The sequence below is a fragment of the Oryzias latipes genome, chromosome 22, assembly GCF_002234675.1.
Source record: "Oryzias latipes chromosome 22, ASM223467v1".
In the NCBI taxonomy this organism is placed as follows: domain Eukaryota; kingdom Metazoa; phylum Chordata; class Actinopteri; order Beloniformes; family Adrianichthyidae; genus Oryzias; species Oryzias latipes.
This window is the reverse complement of record NC_019880.2, coordinates 20,055,714-20,082,021: the sequence shown is the minus strand read 5'-3', so window position 1 is coordinate 20,082,021 and position 26,308 is coordinate 20,055,714. Positions and strand designations below refer to the sequence as shown.

The window sequence follows — 26,308 nt, the reverse complement described above, 5'->3', positions numbered from 1 at the left end:
AACAATAAAGTTGATACTAGGCTGCTAGAAGTTTGAAGCTATGGTGCACTGGGGTTCTGTCCTCTATTCTCATCTACTTCTACTCTCCTCTATTCTTGATCATTTATTTATCATTTAGTTCTCCATGCCTGTTTAGTGCAGTAGGATTCATACATTGTCCCTGTTTCCCCTCTACGGAGTGGGAGTGATTCCAGATGGCTCGTCTCTGCTCTTGTACCTGATGGTGTGCCTCATCTCTGGCTCGTATGGCGCCCCCAGCCGTCCCCCAACTCCATCTGGATGAAGTTCATCTGCCGGACTATGTAAAGATGTAGTTGTAGGGTTTGATAAGCTAATTCTCTCTGAGTTCTGGTCCAGACCCCCTCTGGGCCCTGACTGTACCTAGAAATTATGTTCATGAAGACTGAAGCGGTGTTCATAAATCCCCGGTTCTGTTCATACATTGTGATACTGATAACTGTCTGACAGAACTGTCTTCTGTCTTGAGAACAGCTCAGACTGGAGCCCTTTTCTCCCCCTTTCAGGGGTTAAACATGAACACATGATTCTGAATACAAGAAGACACCTCTGAAGAGTTGTGTTTATTGAAGGCAAATGAAATCTTTAACACATGTTGTACTTGTCTTAATAACAGCAGCTGCCAGCAAAACACAATATGTTTGATACGGAAATGCTTATTAGAAGACAAAAACTTCTAATTTTATAAAACAAAAGCAAACTTTGTAATGTGCTGGCAGAAGATTACCAGTAGTTACAGCCAAAACTGTATTTCTATTATTTGACATTTTCTACTTAATCTTTGTGTTTGTAGAAAAATACAGATTTGGTTACATAAAACATGGATTAGTTTATGGTTTCTTGAATTCTTTGTGATGAAAATCTGTCTTCCCCCCTGTTTTATGGACTAGCTTTATATCTGTGATGACGATATCAGGCGTTACGGCCTTGCACATGTCATAGACCGTCAGCGCGGCCACAGAGACTGAGGTCAGTGCCTCCATCTCCACCCCCGTCTTACTTGTTGTCTGACATGTTGTCGTGACGATGACAGCATTGTGAAGCTCATCGAGTTCAAAAGCGACAGAAACATGCTCCAAAGGTAGGGGGTGACACAGTGGAATAAGTGCTGATGTCTGCTTTGAAGCCATGATGCCTGCCAGCTGTGCCACAGTCAGAGCATCTCCTTTAACCAGCCGGTTGTCTTGAAGTAAGCGGAAGGCCGTCGGGCCCAACAGCACTGTGGCACAGGCTGTAGCTGTTCGACGTGTTGGTGTTTTTCCCCCGACGTCCACCATGCAAGCTCGGCCCTGAGCATCTGTGTGAGTCAAGTGGGTTTCAGCCTCATGGTGAGTGTTCTGCCGGTCGTTTCTAAAAGGCACAGTGGTGCCACTCTTGGAGCTTTGGTTGTGCAGCAGTCTAACCCTGTAGTGTGTAGAGCTGAAGTTGGCAGCCATTAGTATTGTGCAAAACACAGGGAGTCCTGGCTTCCTGAGAAAACAGCGCTTCAAATTATTTGTATGCGTCTCTACCTTTTCAGTCTTCGAGTGATAGGTGCTGAAAATGACACCAGTCCCAAGCTCTACAGAGTTTGAGAATTCACTGCAGAGACTGTTAGTCACAGTGGGTTTCTCTTTCCTGAGAAACGTCTCAGATCTTCCACTCCCAGAGGTTATAGAGCAGATCTGAAGGGCTGCATGAGTTAAAGTAGTGCAGCCTGGAAGGGACAAAAAAGCCTCTTTACGGAGGTTCTGTCTCCTGAGTGAGTGGCATACATGAGACGGGGAAGCGGACATCAACAGAAATTTGTCATTTTTAAAATGGAAAAGAGTGAGGGAAGTTTTCTCGATCCACTGTGCCGGTGGCAGCAAACCTTTGGCTGTTGCTGTGGAAAGAAACAAAGACTGACTATAAAAACATTAGCTTTATACAGCATAAAGGTGAGCAGTGCAGGACTGAGTCCAGCAGGTTGGTACGTACAGCTGAGTTACCCACCAATAAGGATCATTGGTCGGTTCTTCATCTGGGAAATACTGAACATGCCTAGAAAGGACATAGGAGGGAGAAGCAACGCTTATTCCAGTAGTCCTTAAATAACTATCTAAGCATACGTATAAACTACCAGATTAAGGAATTGGCAGTTTAAGAGACAAAAGTAACAAACGATAATGAAAAACCTTTAGCTGTAAATGTGTCCCAGTTCACGGTCCTACCTCTGCTCTGTGTAGTGTGAATGTCAATAGCAGATGCTGATACATGCCATTGTACTGTACATGGTTTCAGAAGCTCAACATTGATTTAAGAAGCAAATATGGATCACAGAACTGAGTAACCTGAACATGTTGATAGGTAATAGATGGATATGTGCGGCAGCTGGACTAATGCAGTGGCTGAATAGATCTTTAGCAGTGAAGATATAAGGAAAAGCCGTCGGTTTACGTCTCCATCTATGTTCCCACACTGTAAGCTTTAGGTCGTTACCAAAAGGATAAGAGCTCAGGTCAAACTAAAATGAGTTTCCTCTGCAGGGTAGCTTGGTTCTTTCTCCCTTAGAGATGGGAGAAGTTCTCAATATAGAGTTGCACCGCATTAAGTGAAGCCAGTTGGGGTAGCTAAAGCATCTTTTTGGATGGCTCTTTGATGTCTACCTGTGGAGGCCTTTTGGGCAGGTCCCACCAGGAGAAGGCCTCAGACAAGACTCTAGAATCACAGAACGGACCAGGTCTCCTGGCTGAGCTAAACACAGAACCGATGGAAGTTTCCGGTCTGAGTATCTCTGCTCGCAAAAATCCTGCACAATGAATGTCCTGGTGATGGTCAGAGGGGCCGTAGACTGTCAGTCTGCCCCAGGGCAGCTGTGGCTACATCAGTAGTTACCATCACCAAGTATGAATGAATGAATGATGGACACATTGGAAGAACTTTGAGCGTCTGGAAAAGCAGATAAATCCATTCCGTTATTATTATTCAGTAGTATGCTCTGGTTGTAAGATGTTCATCCTTAGAAATGTCCCCTACAGAAGACAACTCTGCAGAGGTTACAGCCATTTGAAGGCTTCATTGGCTTTATCGTTTAAAACTAGTCAAAGTCCTGCTCTATTTAAACATTCATTCATCTTCTTCTGTTTTGTCCCTTTGGGGGTCACGGGGCTGCTGGAGCCTATCCCGGCCACTTGTGGGCGAAGGTAGGGGACACCCTGGACAGGTCACCAGTCTGTCACAGTGCTGCAATCACACAACCATTCCAATCACACCTAGGGACAATTTACAGTTGCCAATTGACCTATTTTATTTCAACATAAAATAGTAAAATTAGCCTTTATGCTAACAAAACAAATGATTGGGATTTAACCTATTTACTTGGCTTAGTTTAATATTTTTGATTAGTTTGTGCTTCTATCAATATTTTAAGGTAACAATGTCAGGATCCCTTCATATAATGTTGGACTTTTTTAAAATATCATCATTATCATCATCTATTATACAGTTTGTTAAATTGAGGCAGTAATAGTGAACTGTAACCACACTTCAGTGTAATAATAAATGTTCAGCTCTTTATTTTGGACTAGTAGTTGAATTCACTGGTGTAAACATTTTACCTGCATGCTCTTTCTTCTTCCGGCCCACAGCAGCACCAATCACCTGCAGCAACTCTTCGTCAGATGCTCCACAACGCAGAATGTCTCGAAGAGAGAATTCAGAGTTTCCGAACAAACACACCTGAGAAAGCGGAAAGCAGGAGGTGAGCCCGCAGTCTGCTGGGTTTTGCTGTTTTTCCCCACAAAGCAGTCGTGATTTTGAACGTTACCTTCAGGTTTCCATCAGCAGTGATTCGCAAACGGTTGCAGGAGCCACAGAAATGGTCAGACATGGAGGATATGAAGCCCAAATGACCTTCAAAGCCTGGTACTTTAAACATCTGTTACAAACAAAGTCATTTCCTTTGAAACTACCATATGGACTATTAATACTTAAACATGAGAAAACCATGCAATGTTCAACACATCAGACTTGGATGTCTGTGTCTGTATTCAAGAGTGAATAGTCATTAAGGACCTTGGCAGTATTTGCATGTCCAGTTTGAAGCCTTTCCAGGTTGGGCCACTGCTGCTTTATGCGATCCAGCATCTCCTGGTAACTTACCATCTTCTTAAAGTTCCACTTGTTCCCTACAGAGGAAAGAAGCAGTGTTGTAGGTCAACGTGTTTTAAAATAACAGCAGTCGTTGTTTTTCCAGGTTTTTTGTCCTAAAAATGTTCTTGTGCTGTTCCTAAGACCAGGTAACAGCAGAAGGTTTGTCGTAGAAGTGTTCAGCAGGAGTGTTCCACCTCGTTTTCCTCCTTCAGGGAACAGAAGCTACAGACCCAACATTTTCTTCCTTTTCAGTGGATTCCCTCGCTACAGCACATATAGTATGCAGCATATGTACACCCCCCACAAGCATCTACCAAACTGCAGCACTCATTAGGACCTGTTAAGTCCTGATGCTGCAAGAACAACATTGTGAGCCACCGTAGGGCCTGTCACGTCCAAACAGTAACACCCTACAAAAGTGAGGGGAGATGACTAGCTCGCTGCAGGAAGTGACCACGCCTCATGTTGAGTGGTCTTTCACACTCTGAAGCAAAGACAGGCCCTTCCTTACTGCTGTAAGCTAAACAGATAGCTCCAACAATCCCACGTGAACGCCTCTGCTTAGATTAAACTCTGCCCCTAGCAGGGTTAGCAAAGCACTCCAACAGCTGATCAGATAACAGTGTGTGTCGAGTGTGGTCAATGTATATGTGTAACGCACCTATAGGACATGACGATGTAACCTCCTCTGTCCCGCAGGTGCAAAAAGAGGATAAAGGCTCAAAAGTTCAACCACCATCGAGTTGTACTCTAACGGGATCGTTTTTGGTAAAAGTGCAGGATTGGTTGCGATGTGAATTTGGACCAACTGCTGCAAATTTCTTTAAAAAACTGTACAGCCAGAGGATGAGCACCAGGACTTATCCCGTCAAAACCAACGTGACAAGCAGACACTGCAGCCTAATAGGCCCTGACTGTGGAAAAGGAGAGACTATTATCCAACAGATCCTGGATATAAGTCAGGATGTCAACCACAGACACGCAAAGGGAGCAACCTTTTAGTCCTGACACCAGTGTTCAAAGGCTTACCCTTTATAGGCATATAGACCTCGAGATGAAGATGGTCGCAAGCACAGCAGGGGGCAACCCCTTAGCAAGGGTGGACCCCAGGGTTTGCGACAATTGCGCAAACCCTTTACTACTATTAAGTAAATGCTAAACGGTTATTCAAAGAACATCAACACTGGAGCTAAAGCTCGGGTGTTGAAGGGTTGACAAACGGTGATTTCCCTTGTGCTATCTTAGATGACCCCACCCTTACATTGACGTGTTCTCCCTACCATGACAAAGGTGGATAAAGGTGGAAAGATTTCATGTAATCCATGGACACCAGTGAAGATCACAAATCATTGAAGAATAAAGGTTCAGAGCACTGTCTAGTGGGTCTAGATGACCCAACTTCCAATGTTACAGTGCCTAGGATAGCACAAGGGTTACGGCCCAAAGTCCTGTTCACCCGCGTTCACACACAGACTCTTCAATCAGAGTTGAAAGTGCTTTTGACACTTCGTCAGGCACAAACGAGCAACCCTCCAATCAGAGGTCAACCACTCTCCCACAGCGGCTCAGGACCTTGAAGAGTGATTCCTGCAGAATGGAGGAGAAGGGTACTTGTGCTCCTCTTCAAGAAGAGGGGAGATGAATGAAAAGATTGGCTCAGATCCTGTTCTAGCCTTCGATGGTGATGGGCACTACAGATAAAGGAGGGTCTCTGGACCCCCACCCCACCTATAATGCAAGAGGGGGGTGATGCACAGGACAGAGAGGTGGGGGATTCATTGTGGCAGGCCTTAAAGAAGTCTGCTTAAAGAAAGCTCTCATCAAAACGTAAGCACTCACCGTCAAACGGCATGTACTCAATAAATCGCACTTCCAGTGGCTTTTTCTCTGTTAGCCGGACAAAATCTAGCAGCTCGTCTTCGTTGAAACCTCGCATGACAACACAGTTGACCTGCAGAAAAGAGCACAGAAGACTGCTGACAGTTCTCTCTAGCTGTAAAGAAACTCCAATGTTTGGTACATCGGGGTTTGCTGTTTATTACGCTGTTTACATTGGTTCATGCCACAAGAAGGCTCTGTGTCACAGTTCATTGATTCAGCATCTGTCCAAAATCATGGCATCGAGCGGCCACATTGGATTGATTTTTCTACCCTTTGATCGAGTCACGTGCCAAAAGCTGAGTCCTGCGCTGCGCCTGACGGCAAAATCGTGCTGCAGGACCTCAGACTGCGTCTGTACATTGACTTAACATTGAAACTTGACGCCCCTGACGTTCCAATTGCATTCGGTGTGGAACGCACCTTTAGAGAAGGCTTTGTTTTAAAGCAGACGATTAAAAGAGGTTCACTGACAACCATTGTTAACCAATAAAAAACCACATTGAAATTTTTCTCCAACTGAACATGAAGAAACACTATTTGTGTACAAATTTTGCACAGAAATCTTTTTAATATTGCTTATATAAATAAATTCAATATTTATGACTTGATCATCAATAAAACAAAGAAAAAGGGGATGCCTTCATATTGAAATGTGTTTCTACTGATGTTTTAAAATCCAACTCAAATTACAGTTAAACACATAAAACATATGTCGTTCATTGATTTTAAAAAGTTAACGCACTAGCCTATATGAGCATGAAAATCTCTAAATGTATTCATAATTAATATTTTAGTAGCAGATTCTCCAGAGTGTAAGTTGAACTTTTGGGGAAAAAGGGAAACGCTTCTAAACAAACTGCTGCATTCACGCCGAACACTATTCATGTGTTAAATTCACGTCCACTGCCTCTTTTTTGTCGTACGTCACATTCAATGCTCAACTCTTGTCAAAAAATGTGTTCTTAACCCTTGTGCTATCTTAGATGACCCCCCCTTACATTGACGTGTTCTCCCTACCATGACAAAGGTGGATAAAGGTGGAAAGATTTCATGTAATCCATGGACACCAGTGAAGATCACAAATCATTGAAGAAAAAAGGTTCAGAGCACTGTCTAGTGGGTCTAGATGACCCAACTCCCAATGTTAAAGTGCCTAGGATAGCACAAGGATTAAGCTAGACGCTCCTGTTGAATGTGGGAGGAGCTACCGTTCGTTCTTAGCCTGATGTTTACATGGAAGCATTGACAGAATGAGGTCAGGATTATTTATTTTAAAGTTCTACAAAAGCATCTGTCGTCACGTCTCCATATGATGCTTCAGTCGTTCTTTTTTTCTTATGGCGATCGTTAGATTGATGCTGCAGGAGCTGCGTCTGATTGACGGCGCGTTGAGCCATCCTGCTGTCTCTATGACCCGGTATGACGACTTGCTGCTCCGTATTCGACCGCGGAAGGAAACGTTTGTAAGAAGAAATGCAAATAGGAAAAATATCATAAAGTTTAGGAGACTGATCAGATTCCATGTTTGTTTTGCACAGTGCGTTTTCTGCGCTGATGTCAGCGGCAAATGCTGTTACAAACACTTACAGCACCCTGTTACCCTGTTTATGTATTTAAATAAAAATCACAATTAAGTTTCTCATGAGTATTAGTCGCACCCGTGGCAAAATAATTTGTAAAAATGGCGGGTTATAAGCCGGAAAATGAGGTCCTTCCTTTTGGAATAGCTTGAACAAAGACTCTTCTTAAGAGTAAAAATTAAAGCCGTTGACATTTTTAAACATTATATTATTAGGAAAAATAGTTTTTGGAAAGTACTTTATTTACTTTAAGTCAAAAAAAGGTATTTTTGTGAATGAGGATGTCATTTACATTTTTTGTAAACCCTTATCGAGTCATTATCTGTGTATATTATTACAGGATATCAGTTTGTGATTTTCAAATCTTTTTTAAAAATGATTAATAACAAAGACTTACAGTACGTAAAACTTTTGAAAAGATTTGTTTTTGAAACAAAGAAAAGGATAAAGAGGATTTCAAGATCAAGAATTTGTATTAAATTTCGAAAAGGCTTTTCTGTGAATATTTATTCTAAAGCCTGTTTAAAAGTGACCCACCTTGACAGGAGAGTAGCCCAGTTCAACGGCTCTGTCAATGCCCTCCATCACTCTGTGGAAACCTGAACACAAACACAGCTAAAGATTACCACTTCCCTCAACATTTTAGTCTTTTGAATTTTGGAAAGGCCTAATGACCAATTTCACAAATATAGTAGACTTTACTTTTGGCTTCTGAGAATGAATGAAGATCTGGACACCAATTCTGTTGCAGCAGACAGAATTTTCAACCTTTTCTTTTGTTTTCATGTCCTACAAAACTCCCAAACTCTGCAACATTAACCTGATGTTTATCTTAGATTGTAGTTGGACATTAAAACTCACAGTTGCTGATTTTTAAATCTTAAATGAGGCTAAGATTACATTTAAGCTAAATGTTTAGTATAGAATTGTATACATTAGCATATGTCAGTCATTTATCTCACTAGTCAGGCCTTATCAAAGCGTACCACCCAGAGCTCCGCCCCGCTGGAACCTGCAGCGGCTCAGCAGCAGCAGCTCCGTGTTCAGCAATTTGGCGAGCTCTGCTGGTGCTTTAGCAACTGTGAGAAATGGAATTCCCAGATGGGAAGTCTGCCCCATCATTCATGCTTGATGCTGTCAATGCACCTCATGATGACCTCTCAGATCACACCATCATGATGGCAGATCACTTTGAGTCATAAATGCAGCGCCCTTCTTTTCTCTTCCCTTGCATGAGTCAAAGGCGTAAGTCCAGAGTGACAGTATGCTGTCGCTGACACACTACGTGAGGAAAGTCATCCTGTTTCGCCTGTGACAACAATGTTTATGACTCAACTACCAACAAATAAGATTTCTCAACATGCAGGAAAAAACTTATTTGTGGGGAAAATAGGTTTATCAACATCCAATTATTATTTTATTTTTTTATTATTCATGCCTTTCACCTCGTTTGATAAAGAAACAAACCAATGAATGAATGTATTGGTGTGTACTGATGGTACACACACAGCAAGCGGCCCTGACAATGTTTGCTTCCACGTTTCCACGTGAGCAGTCCTTCTCACATCTAAAGAACATTAAGACCAACCTAAGATCACGTCTAACGGATGGAAGCCTCAACACCTGCATGGATTTTAACCTCACCCCGTATTGACCAGATATGGTTAGTGTACGGCTCTCACAGCGTTACATTTTTAAATCTGCAGTGTTCATGGCCCTCTAAGCCAAAAAGGTTCCTACCCCTGCTCTAATTATTTATGAATTTGTTTGCCATACCTTTGCGTCTGGTGATAAACTCAAACTTTGCTGGGGCCAGGGTGTCCAGGCTGATGTTAATAAGGTCCAGACCAGCTTCTTTCAGTCTCGGCAAAAGTTTAGCCAAATTAATTCCATTCGTTGTTACAGCGATGGTTTTTAGGCCATCCAGCTTCCTTAGTTCAACTGCAAAAGGGTAAAAAGAAAAAGAGAAGGAAAAGAAAATTAGGTTTATCATTTGTGTCACAAAAAGTGTAACCTCTCCAGTTCTTCTCTGACTAACACCAGCCCCTAACCCCCCATCCTAACATTAGCGGTGCAACAAAAACAGTAGCAACATCCGATCTATCCAGCCGTCCAGTTCTGATCCAGATTCCAGCTCAGACCAGGAAAACAAAGACGTTCTTGGATCTATTGGTCTGCAGGTGGATGATCAGAAAGGGGCGGAGCCGGGAGACTTTGGCCTGCTGTTGTATATTTTATGTCACATCTACAAACTTTTTCCAGCAGTATTCTTTATCAGCTTCTGATTCACAACGACTTGAATAAAGAAATGCTTGGAAACGCAATTTTGAGCTCAAATAATTTTTCTATTCGTTACATCTTTCGTAACCCTTGTGCTTTCCTAGGCACTCTAACATTGGGAGTTGGGTCATCTAGACCCACTAGACAGTGCTCTGAACCTTTTTTCTTCAATGATTTGTGAACCTCACTGGTGTCCATGGATTACATGAAATCTTTCCACCTTTATCATGGTAGGCAGAACACGTCAATGTAAGGGGGGGGGGTCATCTAAGATAGCACAAGGGTTAAAAGTATTGTGTTTAAAACAGTCACTATGGGCAAACAGCTAAGAAAGATGAATAATGGTGACTTTAATTATTAACCTGTATTAAATTAACACGTATTCCATCCTTACTGATAATATCCAGAAGATCAGGTCTGATCAGAGGCTCCCCTCCAGTAAGGCGAATTTTGTCCACCCCCTCTTGAACAAAGAGGCGAGCTATAGTGACCACCTCAGACGTGGACAGCAACTGGCTCCGTGGTGTGAGCTTGACCCCATTTTCTGGCATGCAGTACTGACCTGACAAGAAAATCACAGAAAAAGCCTAAGAAAAGAAAAACATTGCAAACAAACAAATAAATAAAAAACGCCTCTCAATATCTTCATCTGTAATAATTTAGTGAAAATGACACTTTTAGTATTCTGGTTTAACTCTGATGAAACTATGATGTTTAATTATAATAAAGAGTAACAGGATTGAAGTGTAGAAATGTAAATACACTGGAACAAGCTATGAATAAATATTAATAACATTAATTTAACATAATGAAAAAGACTAACTTTGCATCAAAATCAAAGTAAAGGTTTCAAGTACCAGCATTTTTCATTGTAATGAAAAACTGTTTCAACCACAGTAATGGAGGGGAAAAATGGAAATGCAAAAGCAAGAACAAGAATAATTGACAACACTAAAGTAATAATAGGCTCTGCCTCTACTCAACTTAAAGACCCAGTCCAATGAAAACGGCGTTTTTAACATGTTCTGGTAGCATTTTTCGCATCATGGAGGAAACATAAAAGAATTCCACATGAAAGGATTTCTGAGTATTTCTACACTGAAATTGTGATTGGAGTGGAAGTGGTTTATTTTAAGCAATCACAGCTGACATTTTACAAAAATAAGACGAACAACAGAAATTTGAATCTATACAAAGATGCATCGGAGATAAGATAAGCCTTTTTTGTCATTGTACATAATAATACTATTGTAGCACCCTTGGAGTGGTAAATACTATAAATCTAATCAAAATATGTACAAGAACCAATAAAAATACAAGTAAAAAATAGAATAAAGTGGAGTGCAATAAAGTGCAGCATATTAAATATTGTATGTGGAGGTAGATGAAAGTCAGTTATTGCACACATGCGTAAGTTCTTGATATGGAGCAGAATAGGGAGGTCTGCTGCATAGTGTAGTGCTTCCTGTGTCTGCACAGTCAGTGGTTTGGAGCTGGGAACCAAGTGAGGATGAGGTGATGGGACTTCAGACTGCAGCGGTGTGGTCTCGAAGCGCGAGAAGAACGCGTTCAACTCTTCCTCTGGTGCAGCGCTGGAGTGTGCCTCGGTGCTGGTCTGTCCCCTGACGTTGGTCGGGTGTTGTAGTCCCTGACACATGTCAAGAGGGTTGTTGTTGGAGAGGTGGTCCTTTATTTTCCTTTTGTAGTCCAACTTGGCCTTCCTGATCCCTCTCTTCAGGTTGGATCTAGCGGTCCTGTCTGTGCAGTTCTTTGTTCCCTGACCTATCCCCAAATTAGAAGCTCTCCAAGCAATGATATGCTTAACTTATTACTGAATCTTCAAACAGAATTTAACTTGTTGTCAACCAGATATTTTGAAAACCTTATCAACAAATCATGGTCTGAAAGATATGAACATGGTGAAAGAGCTGGAACAGTTTTAGCCCTCCAGCTAATCAAACACAGAGACCACTCAAAAATAAACTACTGCTTTCATAAATTCTACTCAACCCTATACAACACAGAATCTCTCTTTCAACAAACTCTATTCGACTCGTTCTTTGGGAAATTAAATGTCCCCTTGATGACAAAATGTCTTTGGGGCTGGATAAACCATTTTCCATCCAAAAGCTCACAAAAACAACCAAATCTATGCAAAATGGAAAATACCCAGGACCTCTCTCTGGAATTCATGAAAAACTTTGCCCTTCGAAGAATCATTCACTTCAAGCTTGCTACCCCTAACTATGCGACAAGCAGTCTTCTCCCTTCTCGTGATTGTGGTTCATCCCATCCCATAATAAAACTCTTTCAAAAATGCTAGTCAGTCGCTTAGAGGTGGTTTTGCCCTCAATAGTGGCAGATGACCAAACGGTTGTCAATCATTCTATAATGTCAGGCATTTATTTAATGTCCTTTCCAGTCCTGCTCCACCCACCGTTCCAGAAGGGCTTCCATCTCTAGATGCTGAGAAAGCTTTTGATCGGGTGGAGTGGGATTATCGGTTTTATACCTTAAAGCAATTTGGCTTCAGTGAAATATATCGAAAATATTTATATTTTCATAAATGTGAAATCATGCCAGTGAATCCAGAAGCTGAAAACATTTAGATTTGACCCATTAAAGAAAGTTCACTAAAGTTTAAATATAAGGAATTTGGATTACACACTTCTTCAAGGACATTTAACACACAAACCCACACAAAGAGAGAGGAGCCAAGAAGGAGCCGGTCCCAGGGGCAAATCCAGGTCCACGTCTCCAAGCACTGCCCCTGTGAGAGCCCTGGACCGGCACCAACGGGACAGAGGCAGCCCGACCGGCCACCGATTCCCTTAGTGAAGATTACGACCCACCAAGCCTCCAAGGTCCAGGACCAATAGTGGATCCCCGCCTCCCACAGACAGCCCCCCAATGACAGGGCCCCCCAGATCTCATGGTCATGGTAGTTTAGTGTGCCAAAGCTATTATATAATTATATATATGGAGACAATTTACTCTGAAAGGCTTAAGAAAAGCAGGATATAGACTTTTAATATATTTTATACAGTATGTCCTCCATCATGAGAAAAATGCTGCAATAACATGTGAGAAACCCCCTTTCGTTGAAGGGGGTCTTTATTTTTGGAATAGAAGAAGCCTTTTTACACTGATCCATGTTCAAACGTTCACTTACAACGAAGGTTGCATTTCTCCGTGAGGGAAATGCGGAGGTAGTTGTGTCTGCGGCCAAAGCTGTCCGTCAGAAAGGCGGAAAAGGGCAGAACGTGGTCACCTGTCAGCCTGTCCTGGAACAGACAGGAAACCACGTGACAGTCAGGCGGGACCCCGAGTTTGTTTCCTTTGAGGACAGAAAGTAATCGATTGGTTTTAGACAATCAGAGCAACAGACATGGTGCTGAAGCATCCCGAGATATGAATGAAGTGGTTTGACGTTTTATGAATGGAAGAGATCAAAGGAGCTTTAAGTGTCCGTGCTGGAGTCAGGAGAAAGTAATCAGTAACGGTTGTAATGACTGCTGAACAGATCTAAATGATCATCCAGATCCCATGATCACTGTGAGCGTCATGCTAACATCATGTGCAATGGAGCCCGCACTTTGGTTATTGGTGCCGGGATAACCACAGCCAGCGTTCCGGTTAATTATTAACCCTGACCCGAGACGAGTCGGTCTAACTTCACCTTTAACCCGCGTCAGCTAGCATGAATGCAGAGTCATCGGTACGAACCTCCGGTCCAGGCTGCGCTCCATGGGCTGTGGTTCTGGTCGCCTTCCTCGGGGAGGAAAGTTGAGCAGAAAAGTTCGGAGAGGTTAAAGTTGACTCCTGCGCCTCATTCTTGCTGTGGTTCGCGCTGGAATACGTCCGGAACCCGCCGCCGCCGCTGCCAATGCCGCCGCTCTGAGCGAAGACCCTCCGGAACCGCCTGAAACTGGGATGTCTGTTCAGAACAGCGAAACTCCTGTTCATGCAGTTCGCCATCGCAGCGAACTCTAAGTGAAAGAGGTCCGTCCTCTGACGCAGAACCAGCCAACCCCCCCTCACAGCGCTCGGTGTGGGCGGGGACACCACAGCCAATCAGAAAAAGAGGTGGCCGCCACGCACACTGGGTAATGAAGTTTAGACAAGTCAACATCTCCAACCTGTTCCAGATGTATGGAAAATGATCGGTCAGTTAAAAAAATGGCTGATCTTCATAAAGAACTCCAAACAGGCTGGGCTCTAACCTCATCAGCTCACTATTAGATGAGCTGCAGTTACAAATGTGTCCGTGTCAACAGTGGCGGACTCAGGAGTTTGGGGCCCAGGGGCCCCGTCAAACAATAACACGGGCACATCTGCAAGGGAGATAAAAATTGATATATTTAAGAATCCCTCCTTAGGATATTGTAACGACCCAGCCAGTGCGGCTTCATTGGAGAGTTGGCCGTGCCCCCCACACAGTCTCAGAGACATAGAAATAGGCAGAGAAGGAAAGTCTCCTTTTTAGCATCAACGCCCGTTTATTTGACCACACAAACAGCCAAACAGCATGGAGGTCACTTCTACTTCCAGCCCTCTCACTCATGGTTTTCTCCCATGATTCCCCACTTCCCATGAGCTTTAGGGGTACATCACTTAACCGTTGTAGCTGGTGCTGGGGTTGCCTAGACATGATCTTGTCTTTTAGGTCAGTTGCTGCCTCGGTCAGCGTATCTGTGGTTGTTGGGGCTGTGTACCAGGCTCAGGGTTGGAGTGTGGTATAGCCTCCTCTTTGACCTGGTGTTCTGGCTCTCCCGTGGTGTTGCAATTGTTTTGTACCGCTTCAATCTCAAGCTATGATAGGAGCTGCCGTTTGTGGATGTTCGAGCATTGGGCTATCAGTTGTTTGGCAGTTAGCCTTGATTGTGGGTGATTGCGAGTTTCGAAGCATCCATTCATTCCACATTCTCTACATGTAACCCTTCTGGGTGGGATTTCTTGAGTCGTAGCAATCTAACAGAACCTTGTTCTCACATCTAGTCCATTTCCATCTTGTTCCATCAGGATTCTCTGGTCCCCCAGCACCTGACGCAGACCTTGTTTGGCCGGGCGACGTCTGAGCCGACATGACATGTGGTTCATTGTTTCTCATGTTGTGAGGTAGGCAGGAGCGTTAAGGGAGTAGCGTAGGGAGTTTTAATGATTTAAATCAGATTTATAAGTTTTAAAGTTAAACATTATGCCGTGCTGTTAGATGTGTGCAGTTTGGCATATTGTGTGTGTTTCATAACGGCTAAAATGCTTGATTCATTTGTTTAATGTTATTTAAAAGGACTGCTATTTGACTGTTTTTATTTCTGTATTTTTTACAGTTTCACTTTTGTACACCAGATTACAAGCGTGTTAATAAAACCACCTTTAAAGAGGACAAATCTTGTTTTTTTGTTGGAGCAAAGTTTAGCTAGCTGTTTAGCTAGCTGTCTAGCTAAAAGCTACGTCACATTTCAGCAAGGAAAGTAAAAGTAGTGTAGTGGATGGATTGATAAAGCCAGGTCTTGGTGATGAGTAAGGCACATGTATCTTTTATGGTGTTGCTTGTCACAATCTATAGCCTCAGTTCATCCATCTTGTTAGCAAGGGATCTGGCGTTTGAGAGAAACGAGAAACAGATTGGGTAGCGGTGGTTTAATTTGTTGTCTCCATAGCTTAGCTAGCAAGCCAGCCCTGGGGCCACGCTTTTGTTTTCCTCTCTCTCTTCTACCTTCAACTCTTCCCCACCAGGATGTTAATCCGAAGAGAGACGGGGTCCGTCTGTGTAACCCTTGTGCAATCCGATGACCCCACCCTTACATTGACGTGTTCTCCCTACCATGACAAAGGTGGATAATGGTGAATGGATTTCATGTAATCCATGGACACCAGTGAGTGAAGATCACAAATCATCGAAGAAAAAAGGTTCAGCGCACTGTCTAGTGGGGTCTAGATGACTCAACTCCCAATGTTAAATTGCCTATGATAGCACAAGGGTTACGCTTCACCTTCATACTGAAATTTGCTTGTCACCATTGATTTGTTTCACACTCGGATCTTAAGTAGTCATGTCGGCTGTACATGTTATTTGCCCGACAGATTGTGCAAAAAAACTAAACAAAAAAAGATACAAAAACATCTAAACAAGCTGAGGCGCTGAGTGCGCCGCCATGTTCTGATCAATGATTTGGTCTGTTATATTTAGTGATGGAAAGGGATCTATTAATTAAATGGCAAGAAAGATACTTGAAAAATTATAATTAGAAGCTGTTTTATTATTTGACGACCAACAGCAGACACCCAAAAAGAACATTGTAATTATACTTTACATACAACATTATTTTTGACTTAATTAGATGGATGTACAATTCCTCTGCAGAGGTGGAAAACATCACTTCGATCCATCTGATGTGTAGGGCGATTTACAATTATTTAAAAACCTACTTGTGGGTCACAATAAGTCTTGAAAATACCAAGCACTAAAGAAATATTATGATTATGATGTGATGAATTACATTTTATTTGTCTCTTTGTGCCCAACACTTTGTGAATTAAAAAGAGAGGAGGAGGTCTACAGCATGCTGGTGTTGATGGGGAAGCAGATGTAAGAAGAATACTCCTCCTGGCAGAGTCCTGGGATATCACAACTCACCTGTTTGGCAAACAGCATAGAAAAATGTGAGTAGAAAAGCAAATCAATATTTTATTTAAGTTTAAAATTCATTATTTTCCCAAAAACAGAGCAATGAACAATGTTTTTTCTTCTCCAATTATACAAGGGGGCGTGCGGGTCCCAAGCCCGGATAAATAGAGATGGTTGTGAAAAAAAGGGCATCCGACATAAAATCTTTGCCAAACCAAATATGAGAATCAGACCTCTGATATAAACCATCAACTATAACAACGACCAGTATCGGTGTTATTTACCGACAGAAGGCCGGTGGAAATTAGACTGCCGTTGGTGGAAGAAGAAGAGAAGGAGGAAAGCTCGTTCATAGAAAGAGAGAGAAGAGGAAAGTCGTGAGTGTTGGACTGAGAGTAGAGACTTTGTTGGAACTATAACAGGAAAAGGTAGAGAGTTAGATGACATGATGCAGATGAGGAAGGTAGACTTACTGGAGACCAGGTGAACAAGTAGTTTTTAATGTGTGTGTGTGTGTGTGTTTTATGAGTGTGAGCAGATGGCCATTTTTAAATTTCCTTAGGGATTATTAAAGACCTATTCTATTCTATTCTAATCTAGCAATGCTACAAGCTTAGGAGCAGGGTTCAAGTTGTTCTATCATGGTGGAGATGGGAGTAGAAATGGAGGAGGGGTTATCTTAAAGGAGGAGTTTGTTAGTTAGATGCTGAGTCTAGAGCTGCCAGATGTCTAGAAGAAGACTAAAGAGGAGGTTTCTGGATGCAGAGAAGGAAGATATGAAAGTAGCTGCTGTTAGAGGATGTAGAAGACAGACGGAGGAAGCTGATTGGCTGTGGAGACCCTGAAGGTAAAAGCTAAAAGTAAATAAAGAATAAGAAGCCAATGGTAAGCCACTTCCAAAAGTGTCCATAAAATGTGGCCTAAACCTTCAAGGTGCTCTGTCCCCACTACTGTTCTGCCCTGAGCCTTGAGCCATAGAGGCTCAGATCTACCACACCAGACAAGACCCAAGGTGTAGGCAGTGCAAAGAGGCACCTGAAACAATCCAGCACATAACTGCAGGGTGTAAGATGCTGGTAGGGAAAGCATACATGGAGCGCCACAATCAAGTGGCTGGAATAATATACAGGAACATGTGTGCAGAATATGGACTAGAAACCCCAAGGTCAAAATGGGAAACACCTCCAAAGGTAGTAGAGAATGAGAGAGCAAAGATCCTGTGGGACTTCCAGATCCAGACTGATAGGATGGTAATGGCAAACCAACCAGACATTGTAGTGGTGGATAAAGAACAGAGGAAAGCCGTTGTGGTGGATGTGGCAGTGCCAAGTGATGGGAACATCAGGAAGAAGGAACATGAGGAACTGAAGAAATACCAGGGACTCAGAGAAGAACTGGAGAAAGCATGAAAAGTGAAGGTGACAGTGGTGCCTGTGGTAATTGGAGCTCTGGGGGCAGTAACCCCCCAAGCTGGAGGAGTGGCTACAACAGATACCTGGAAAGACCTCAGACCTCTCAGTCCAGAACAGGAACAGGAACAGCTAACGTACTGCACGCTCCCAGGCCTCTGGGAGAGGACCCAAGCTTGTGTTTTATTTATTTATTTATATATCTATATACATATATCTATATATACATCTATATCTATATCGATAGATCGATAGATCGATAGATCGATAGATCGATAGATGGATATAAATTAAATATATATGTATATATACACACACACACACACACAAACACATATATTTAGCCTCTTACATCTTTCAGACTGGCAGTTGGGTCCAGATGCTTAAAAAGTGAGGAAAGAGTGTCTCTCAGCTTCTTGGAGTGCTTCTTGTCAGTTTGCAGCAGAAGGGCCTGATAATTGACGGGTAATCCATACCTGCCAGGAGGTATCATGAACAGAAGTTTAAAAGTCATTAAAACCAGTCACATACATTCTGAACAACAAATAAAGTCCGATCAGACCTTAGGACTGATTCTACAAACACTCCTATTGCTTTCAAATGAATCCATGCAATGAACAGCTGACTGAAATTCACCATCAGCCAGCGGACAAAGATTTCCTGTATAAAAAACAATTAAAGAATTTAACAGAACTGTTAAAAATAAATGGAGGGTTAGGGTTACGGTTACGGTCAAATCGAACTAACTTACGTATTTCTCTCTTTTGAGAATAGTATACTCCCTGATCTCCTGCTGTTCCCTCGCCTCTTGATCAAAGCAATACTCACGCACAATGAACCTGGGAGGATCATAGTCTATATTAAGGGAAATTTCATGCACACCACAGTGTCACTGTAACAGGATTTATTAGGCAAGCTTCTGCTTACTTGCTCTCCTGAGCTTTGGCTTTGAATTCACACACAACTCTTTTAAAGAGTGTCACTGAGAAGACTGCCCCTTCTCCATCCTCAAACAGTTTCCTGATGATCAAACAAAGAAAATCACAGAAAATCAAAGTAAAAAGCCAGTAGCAACAGTTAAAATTAAAGGACAAGATGTAAATAATTTGACAAATGTAACTTCTACAGCAGACTTGGTCTTCTTGTACAGAAAATCTATGAAATGTTTGCTGTCAGCTCACCTGCTAGACCGCGGGACAACCAACAGTGACAAGGATTCATAACTCCTCTCCCACTGCAAGTACCTGTCTCTGTAAACATGAGATGCTTAAGCAGATAATTTATCGTAATAAATATTCTCACCCCCACAAAAACAATGTGTGACTGACCTGCTCACCACTACCAGCAGAGTGGTGAGGTACTCTGAGACCACAAAGTCGTCTTCGCTCACAATTCCATGAAGACTACGAGTTTGCAGTTTCTCACTAGAAAAAATCCCACATTAAACCCCTGAGTTGCTGAGAGATGTCTTCTTTAAAATCTATATGTCTTCCAATCCTCACTTGAGCTTGTGTTCAAGGTTTGCTTTCAGGCTGTTGTATGCTGAAGCGTGGGATTTGAACTCAGTCTCCGCTTGCAGAACTTCCTGTGGGCATTAAAGAAAGGATTATGCCATCATGGTTGGATCATGACCTTCATGATAGTGACACCCAAAGGTTTTGCACTGAAGGTTGTTCTATCTTTTCAAAGCCAAGAGCTGGTAAAGAAAATGGTTTTTTCTCATTTATGAAAAACTTTTATTGTAACAGAAAATTTGATGCAAACAGCAAAAAAAAATGAATTTGAAGGAACTGAGAGGATGCTTGACCTAGAGATAACATAAATCATTTGAGGAATACCTAATTAACCTCAACATAGATATTTTCTATAGAAGAAAAATCTAATAATGTTGTTCAAATTATTGTTTTCTTTAATGACAGCACCACATATACAACAACACTATATGCATTCATATACACAAATGGCTTAACTATAAAAGCATTTATAATTAATGAAAATTCAGTCATGATTGAAAAGGAGCTGACAAAAGACAGAATATCTCACTTTTATTCGACCCCTTTATTTAAGCTTGATCAAAATCAGAGCCATAGATCGCCCTCCATACGCTTAGCTTACGGCAAATTTCAGTGGACATCAGTCCGACGTCATAGTACATGACGTGCTGCAGACTGCTTTTGATTTGATTTCATTGATTTCAAGCATTAATTGTAGTCAATACAATTAGAAAATCACATGTGCAGATGGTTGGTAATATGTATCACAGCTTGAAACAAAGAGCACAAATAGACAAGTTTGATTAAAATAAATTCACAAGTATAAAATAGCAAACTATCTTCAAAATTTGCCAATAGCTAGTTTGTTTTAATTGTGAGTCAAAGTTGATTTTCACCTGTTATTTCTGAAGAAAAGGGTAGGGAACTGTTTATAATTAAATAAATAAATATGACACAATAAATATGTCACACAATATACCAATAAATCTCTCATAAATATACAAAAAGATCATGAAATTGTGAAAAGCCTCCACACGGATTTTAAATTAGCCATTATATTATTAAATACATTTCATTTTGCTTTAAAACCTGTTCATTATTTCATAACAGGATTTTCAAATATAAATTTTTAATTATGTTGTATATAATTATAATTATATGGCTTTTTTTAGAAATGCAGATTTCAAAATCAATATTTTTCAAAGAAGCTTTGTTTTTATTCACATTGCTGTTTTGTCAGAATGACTTATTTCATTATGAGCTTTTTCAGCAGAATGAGTCTGTCTGTCAATCAGTGATAGTGGGCGGGATCTGAACGCACATTGGTTGATCCCTGGAAATCGACTCATATTCCTAGATACCCGCTCAGCGGTGACATATTTGGCTGGGTGGCTCGTTTGGTAAGGTGACAAGCTACCATGCAGGAATCCAGGGTTTGATTCCCGGAGGGGAATAAGCAATGGTACTGGGGGGCAATTACCATATCAATGGCGAGCAGTTAACATCACCCAGTGGGGGTCCTTAGGCAAGGCCCTCAATCTGTCTGCTGCAGAAGATGCAAACATGGACGACTTTGTTTTTCTAGTTTGAGGGTTCGTGTGGACCACAGTGGAGCTTTCTTTAAGCTCCGGTTGGCCGCGTCTTGAAGTGCCCTTTGAAACACTCCAGACTCTCTTTCTCTGTGCAGGATTGCTAGATAGTGTCCCAGTTTTCCAGCTCAAAAGTCACCTGAAAACCGTCAGACCCAATAAAAACACATCCGATCCTTCTGTGACCCCGGACCATGGGGGGGAGTTCTGGAAAATGCATGGGTTTCATCTGAAAATCCTCCAGGCTATTCTCTCAGAGCTCTTGGAGACAATAATTACAAAGCAGGTCCTCTGGTTTTATTTTTCCCTTTTGGGTTAACGCGGGACAGCAAGCTTTCAAACTCTGTCAGAGAGAGAGAGAGAGACACTGAACCCCACCTTGCCTCTGGTGGTAGGCGGGTGCCTGTGTTTGGCAGCGGAGCCGCCACCAGTGTGTGAATGTGTTTGTGACTGTGTGAATGGGTCTGTGACTGTAGAGCGCATTGGGCCTTGTAGGTAGAAAAGTGCCATATGAGTATACGCCATTTACCCAAAACCGCTCCAGGGCTGTCATCAAGGGAGCTGAAGCCGACAATCTCTGGGCTGAACTCAAACAAGGAAACAGAGGATTACCATGTAGAAATCTTCAAAATAACAAACTTGATCTCTCAACATTCTCCGTGTCTACCATGCACTTTCATAAATGACATGATCACAGACACCACTCCATGTAGCGACCAGGCTAAAAACATTGGCTGGTAGCTCCTCCCACAGGCAGCCTGGTGCGTTCACAGTGCTCCAGTATATAGAAACTTAGCGGCACACCAACAGCCTCCCAGCCTAACTCAGACCACTACTGTTCATGAGAAAATAGAAACCGCCAAACTGACCCTAAAACCGGCAAATTATGCCTACCCTCCCAAAGCCATTTTTACCCACAAATTTAGAACCAAAACCGCCAGATCTGGCAACACTGTGGATGTGTTGAGGTGCATACTCCCACCTAGTGTTGAGAGGTGTGCATTGCGCCGTCACGTTCGCTTAACCCATGTGCTATCCTAGGCGATTTAACATTGGGAGTGGGGTCATCTAGACCCACTAGACAGTGCTCTGAACCTTTTTTCTTCAATGATTTGTGATCTTCACTGGTGTCCATGGATTACAGGAAATCTTTCCACCTTTATCCACCTTTGTCATGGTAGGGAGAACATGTCAATGTAAGGATGGGGTCATCTCAGATAGTACAAAGGTTAAGCAACATCAATTGATGTCGTTAGGGTGCTGCTGCTTATGTCTGAGTAAAGGAGTAGCCAATCACAAAAGTCTCTCCGCCTTGTCTGGTTTCATTGACAGATAGACTCATGCTAAAAAAGCTGTACATGAAATAATAAATAAGTCATTCTGAAAAATAGCAACATGAAATAAAAAGAAAGCTACTTTGGAAAATAACTGATTTTGAAATCCGAATTTCTGAAAAAAGTCATAGAATTATAACAATATTCAACATGATTAAAATTAATATTTTAAAATCCTGTTTTGAAATAATGAACAGGATTTTAAAGTGAAATTAAATCTATTCAATAATATAATGGCTAATTTAAAATCTGGGTGCACACAATTTCATGATCTTTTTAGATATTTATGAGAGATTTATTGGTTGATTGTGTGATTGCACAAGGTCATATCTATTTATATAATTCTGAACAGTTTGGGACTCCATAGGATTTTTTTACATTTTTTTCTTAAAATCTTGGACATATGAGTTTTATTTGTAAATAAGACTCAAAATTGTGATAGCTTCCATTGTATTTTAACTGACTCGCTAACATTTAATAATGCAATTTCGAAATTGTATACAAATAACAAAACGTAAGCTTGTATACACCCTCTAATTATCTGCAGTCATTTGAAACAAATAATGATCACATTCAGTTATTTTGGCATGAATTGCCCACTTATCCTCTGTGTTACATTGGGTGTACCTTGCCGATGATGTCTACCAGGCTGGAGAGAGGCAAAGCAGGGGGGTACTTGGCTGTGTCCCACTGAAACTTGGTCACATACTTCATCATGTTAACTGAAAAAAAACAAGCTTAAGCAATGGTTTTAATACTCTGGTACAACAATGACAGAAGTGTAGGGGTACGACACAGATCCAACACCACACTGCAGGGAGTATCACAAAGTAACAACTGCTAAAATACCCCTGAGAGATGTGAGGTAAGCTTTTAGCTGAGCTGGGACGTTACTCTGATTTCTGCTGGGCTCTGTGAGAGAAGAGAGCAGATTGATGCCAAGTTAGCATAAAGGGATGGTTTAGGGGTTGTAAACTTGCTGAGTGCTGTACAGTGTTCCCCTTCTTTAATGTGGTTCACCTTTTGCTGAATTTCTTCAGAGAAATTTTTAAACAGCACACACTGTATTCTGTCTTCTTCTTATTTTTTCTTTTTTAACTTGTTCTGTCCAACAACTGAGCAAACAGATTTGAGCTGAAGGCCTTTTGTGTTGGACAGGTTTTACTATCACATCTGTATTCTGTTTACTGTCTTCTAACTGACTGTTGATCTTGTCAATCTCTTCCGTGCTGTGCCTCCTGTCAGATCAACTGCAGTTTGCCAGAGATTCATAAATATTTATGCAGATCTTTGTTTTCATTCTATAATCCTGGACTTATTTTTCTATGAATGTTTGAACTTTGCTATTTTAAACAAGAGATAAAAGTGTGAAAATGTACACGTCTGTCTGAAAAAAAGTATATAGTGTACAGTGAAGAGTATTACTGCCTTAAACATCTGTAATTCTACTTCACGGATTTCACCTATCACAGGTTATTTATCCCCAGCAATAACAGAGGGAACACTGCACAGTGAATTGATTTTCAATGGCATCAACCCCCATATGTGCTGTGACAGATGTGTTTAAGTGTCACTTACCTCCATTGACCAAGATGTTTGGATGGACTTTGTCTTCTGATGGTTCCATCACTTCATTCATACACTGGCATGTTTTTTTTATCACACTGAGCAGGCGACATGGAACAAAAGCATCATGTGCATTACAGTTTGTACAGAAAGGTAAATAAGTCTTTGAACCCCATGTGACTTTGCAAGTTCTCCCACTTAGAAATCACGGAGGGGTCAGACATTTTCATCTTAGGTGCATGTCCACTGTGAGACATCATCAAAATAAAATCTAGAAATCACATTGCATGAAATTTTAATTAATTTATTTGTATACTGCTGCTACTAATAAGTATTTGAACCCCTGTCTCTCAGCTAGAATTCTGATCCTCAAAGAGCTGTTAGTCCTCCCCTTACATAGTCCAGACATCGTGGTTTAAAGTCAAGCATGGGACAGAAGGTCCCCCTTGCTTAAACCAGCACATGTCCAGGCCCGTCTAAAGTTTGCCAAAAAAACATGATCCAGAGGATCATGGGAGAAATTCAAATGGTCGGATGAGACTAAATTAGAACATTTTGGTCTTAATTCCACTCACTGTGTTTGGAAGAAGAAAAATTATCCAAGAACACCATCCCTACTGTGAAGCATGGGGTGGTAGCATCATGCTATGGGGGTGTTTTTCTCCACATAGGACAGGATGTGTTAAGGAGAGGATGACCGGGTCGTGTATTGGGAGATTTTGGGGAACACCCTCCTTCCCTCAGTCAGAGCTTTGAAGAATGGTCTTGGTTAATGACCCGAAACACACAGCCAGGACAACTAGGAGAGGCTCCGTAAGAAGCCTATTCAGGTTCTGGAGTAGCCAATCTCCAGACCTCAACTCAATAGAAAACCTTTGTAGGGAGCTCAAACTCTGTGTTTCTCAGTGACAGTCCAGAAACTGATCTAGAGGAGATCTGTGAGGAGGAGTGGGCCAAAATCCCCCCTGCAGTGTGTGATGGAAAATGGAGACAAGCTCCTTCAAGCTCCTTCAGTACCAACAGTCTGTACCACAACTCAAAGGCAAATGTCTGATAAACTCCTGCGGCTCTACAGAAAACACAGCTTTTTGGATTTTGGCTAAAATGATGATAATTTATAGACAACTGGAAAAGCTTTGACAATAGATCAAAAGAAGACTGCAGTGGGACTTTAGCAGCCTCTCATTGTGTTAGATCAAATAGACCAACAATGAAAACCAAGAGGGAAAACAAACCAGCAACGGTTCCTTATCATCAATTAATCATGTGACATTGACATGGTGTCTGCCCATCATTATGCTCAAAGAACCACAAAACAAAGTTATTATCCAGATAAACAAAAGGTCAGAGCAAGTACAAAACATGCAGCTGGAACATGCAATTACTTTCATTGAACTAACCTTTCAGTCAGAGTGTCAAGTTTGGAGAAATTGTCCGACACACTTAGCAGACTGTCAAGGACTCCCACCTGGAGACGAAGACCAAACCATCATGCATCTGATGTCTTAGAAATCAAACATCTTATCTTTCAGGAAAAAGAACAACTTGCTCAATAATTTTAAAAATAAACTTCATTTTGAAATTCGGGAAACCTTTTGTGTGATGGACATAAAGAGTGGAGTTTCAAAAAACATTTGAACACTCAGAACCTGGGTTGACATTGATGGTGCTGAGTGTAACACGTCAGATGGAAATGTTGCCTGAAACTGTGCAGAGCAACCTGAGCCCTGATCTCTCCATCAGAGGACACCAAACACCTTCATTGTACTTAGCGTTACTTTACTGCACCAATTTAATGAAAGAAATAAACATGTGTTTCTAGTCAGGGACAACTTCTTATCTTGAACACTTCAGTTTTGTATTTACACCTTCATGCTGTTTCCTGAAAAGTTTTGAACAACCTCACCTTGAGATCTGGAATGGAAAACTTCCAGTTTGAGCACAGCTGGGCTTTGGTGATGGCACGCTTGAGTTTCTCCACACTTGCTGAAGTAGTCTTGTCCAAAGGGACAGAAATCAACCAAAAGTCTGCCATGACATGTGGTGCTTCATAAAGAGACTTTCAGTCAGAAGTCCTCTCCAGAAAAGCAGACATTAGCACTGGGAAAACCAGTAAACACATTTGGGTTATGCTTAAATTAGTTTAATCAATCAAGCTATATTAAATAAACAAAATCTTAAATATTAATAAAATAATTTTAAAACAAAATGTACCATTAAAAAATCACATTTTAGATACTAAAAGATAAAATCATTATTCAACAGATAAATGAATTAAAATCAACTAAGAAAGTTGTAATTTGTAATCTAGATGAGAACAGACAGCCTTTGCTGTCTTTTACCTGTGCGTTGTCTTTAGGACCATCCTCTGATTCTCCAGTTAGTGTTTTGGTCTTTCAGTTATGAAGGACTGA

The 26,308-nt window shown here is 41.5% G+C and overlaps 2 protein-coding genes across 4 annotated transcripts; both read right to left on the bottom strand.

Moving 5' to 3' along the window:
- Window positions 1-552: 552 nt before the first annotated feature.
- mocs1 (molybdenum cofactor synthesis 1) lies at window positions 553-13,918 on the bottom strand. Of its 3 annotated transcripts, none has more exons than XM_004082711.3 (11): window positions 13,599-13,918; window positions 13,045-13,156; window positions 10,267-10,434; window positions 9,369-9,533; window positions 8,130-8,191; window positions 5,971-6,082; window positions 4,054-4,166; window positions 3,806-3,916; window positions 3,597-3,717; window positions 1,993-2,040; window positions 553-1,882 (listed from the first exon to the last, which is right to left on the bottom strand). In XM_004082711.3, exons 1-11 carry the CDS (start codon window positions 13,848-13,850, stop codon window positions 849-851), a joined length of 2,298 nt encoding a protein of 765 aa, XP_004082759.1. In that variant the 5' UTR covers window positions 13,851-13,918; the 3' UTR covers window positions 553-848. The 3 variants fall into 3 exon arrangements, with proteins under 3 accessions (XP_004082759.1, XP_020569200.1, XP_011488931.1); XM_020713541.2 differs by having other exon boundaries at window positions 13,045-13,209; window positions 13,599-13,863; XM_011490629.3 differs by having other exon boundaries at window positions 1,073-1,882; window positions 1,978-2,040.
- A 2,196-nt stretch (window positions 13,919-16,114) lies between these two features.
- On the bottom strand, window positions 16,115-25,991 carry LOC111946874 (V-type proton ATPase subunit C 1-B-like). The gene is made up of 13 exons (XM_023951991.1): window positions 25,801-25,991; window positions 25,295-25,362; window positions 23,907-23,992; window positions 23,178-23,240; window positions 22,956-23,050; window positions 19,415-19,497; window positions 19,241-19,336; window positions 19,094-19,162; window positions 18,840-18,932; window positions 18,664-18,751; window positions 18,475-18,572; window positions 18,265-18,388; window positions 16,115-16,512 (listed from the first exon to the last, which is right to left on the bottom strand). Exons 1-13 carry the CDS (start codon window positions 25,927-25,929, stop codon window positions 16,432-16,434), a joined length of 1,173 nt encoding a protein of 390 aa, XP_023807759.1. The 5' UTR covers window positions 25,930-25,991; the 3' UTR covers window positions 16,115-16,431.
- Window positions 25,992-26,308: the final 317 nt, after the last annotated feature.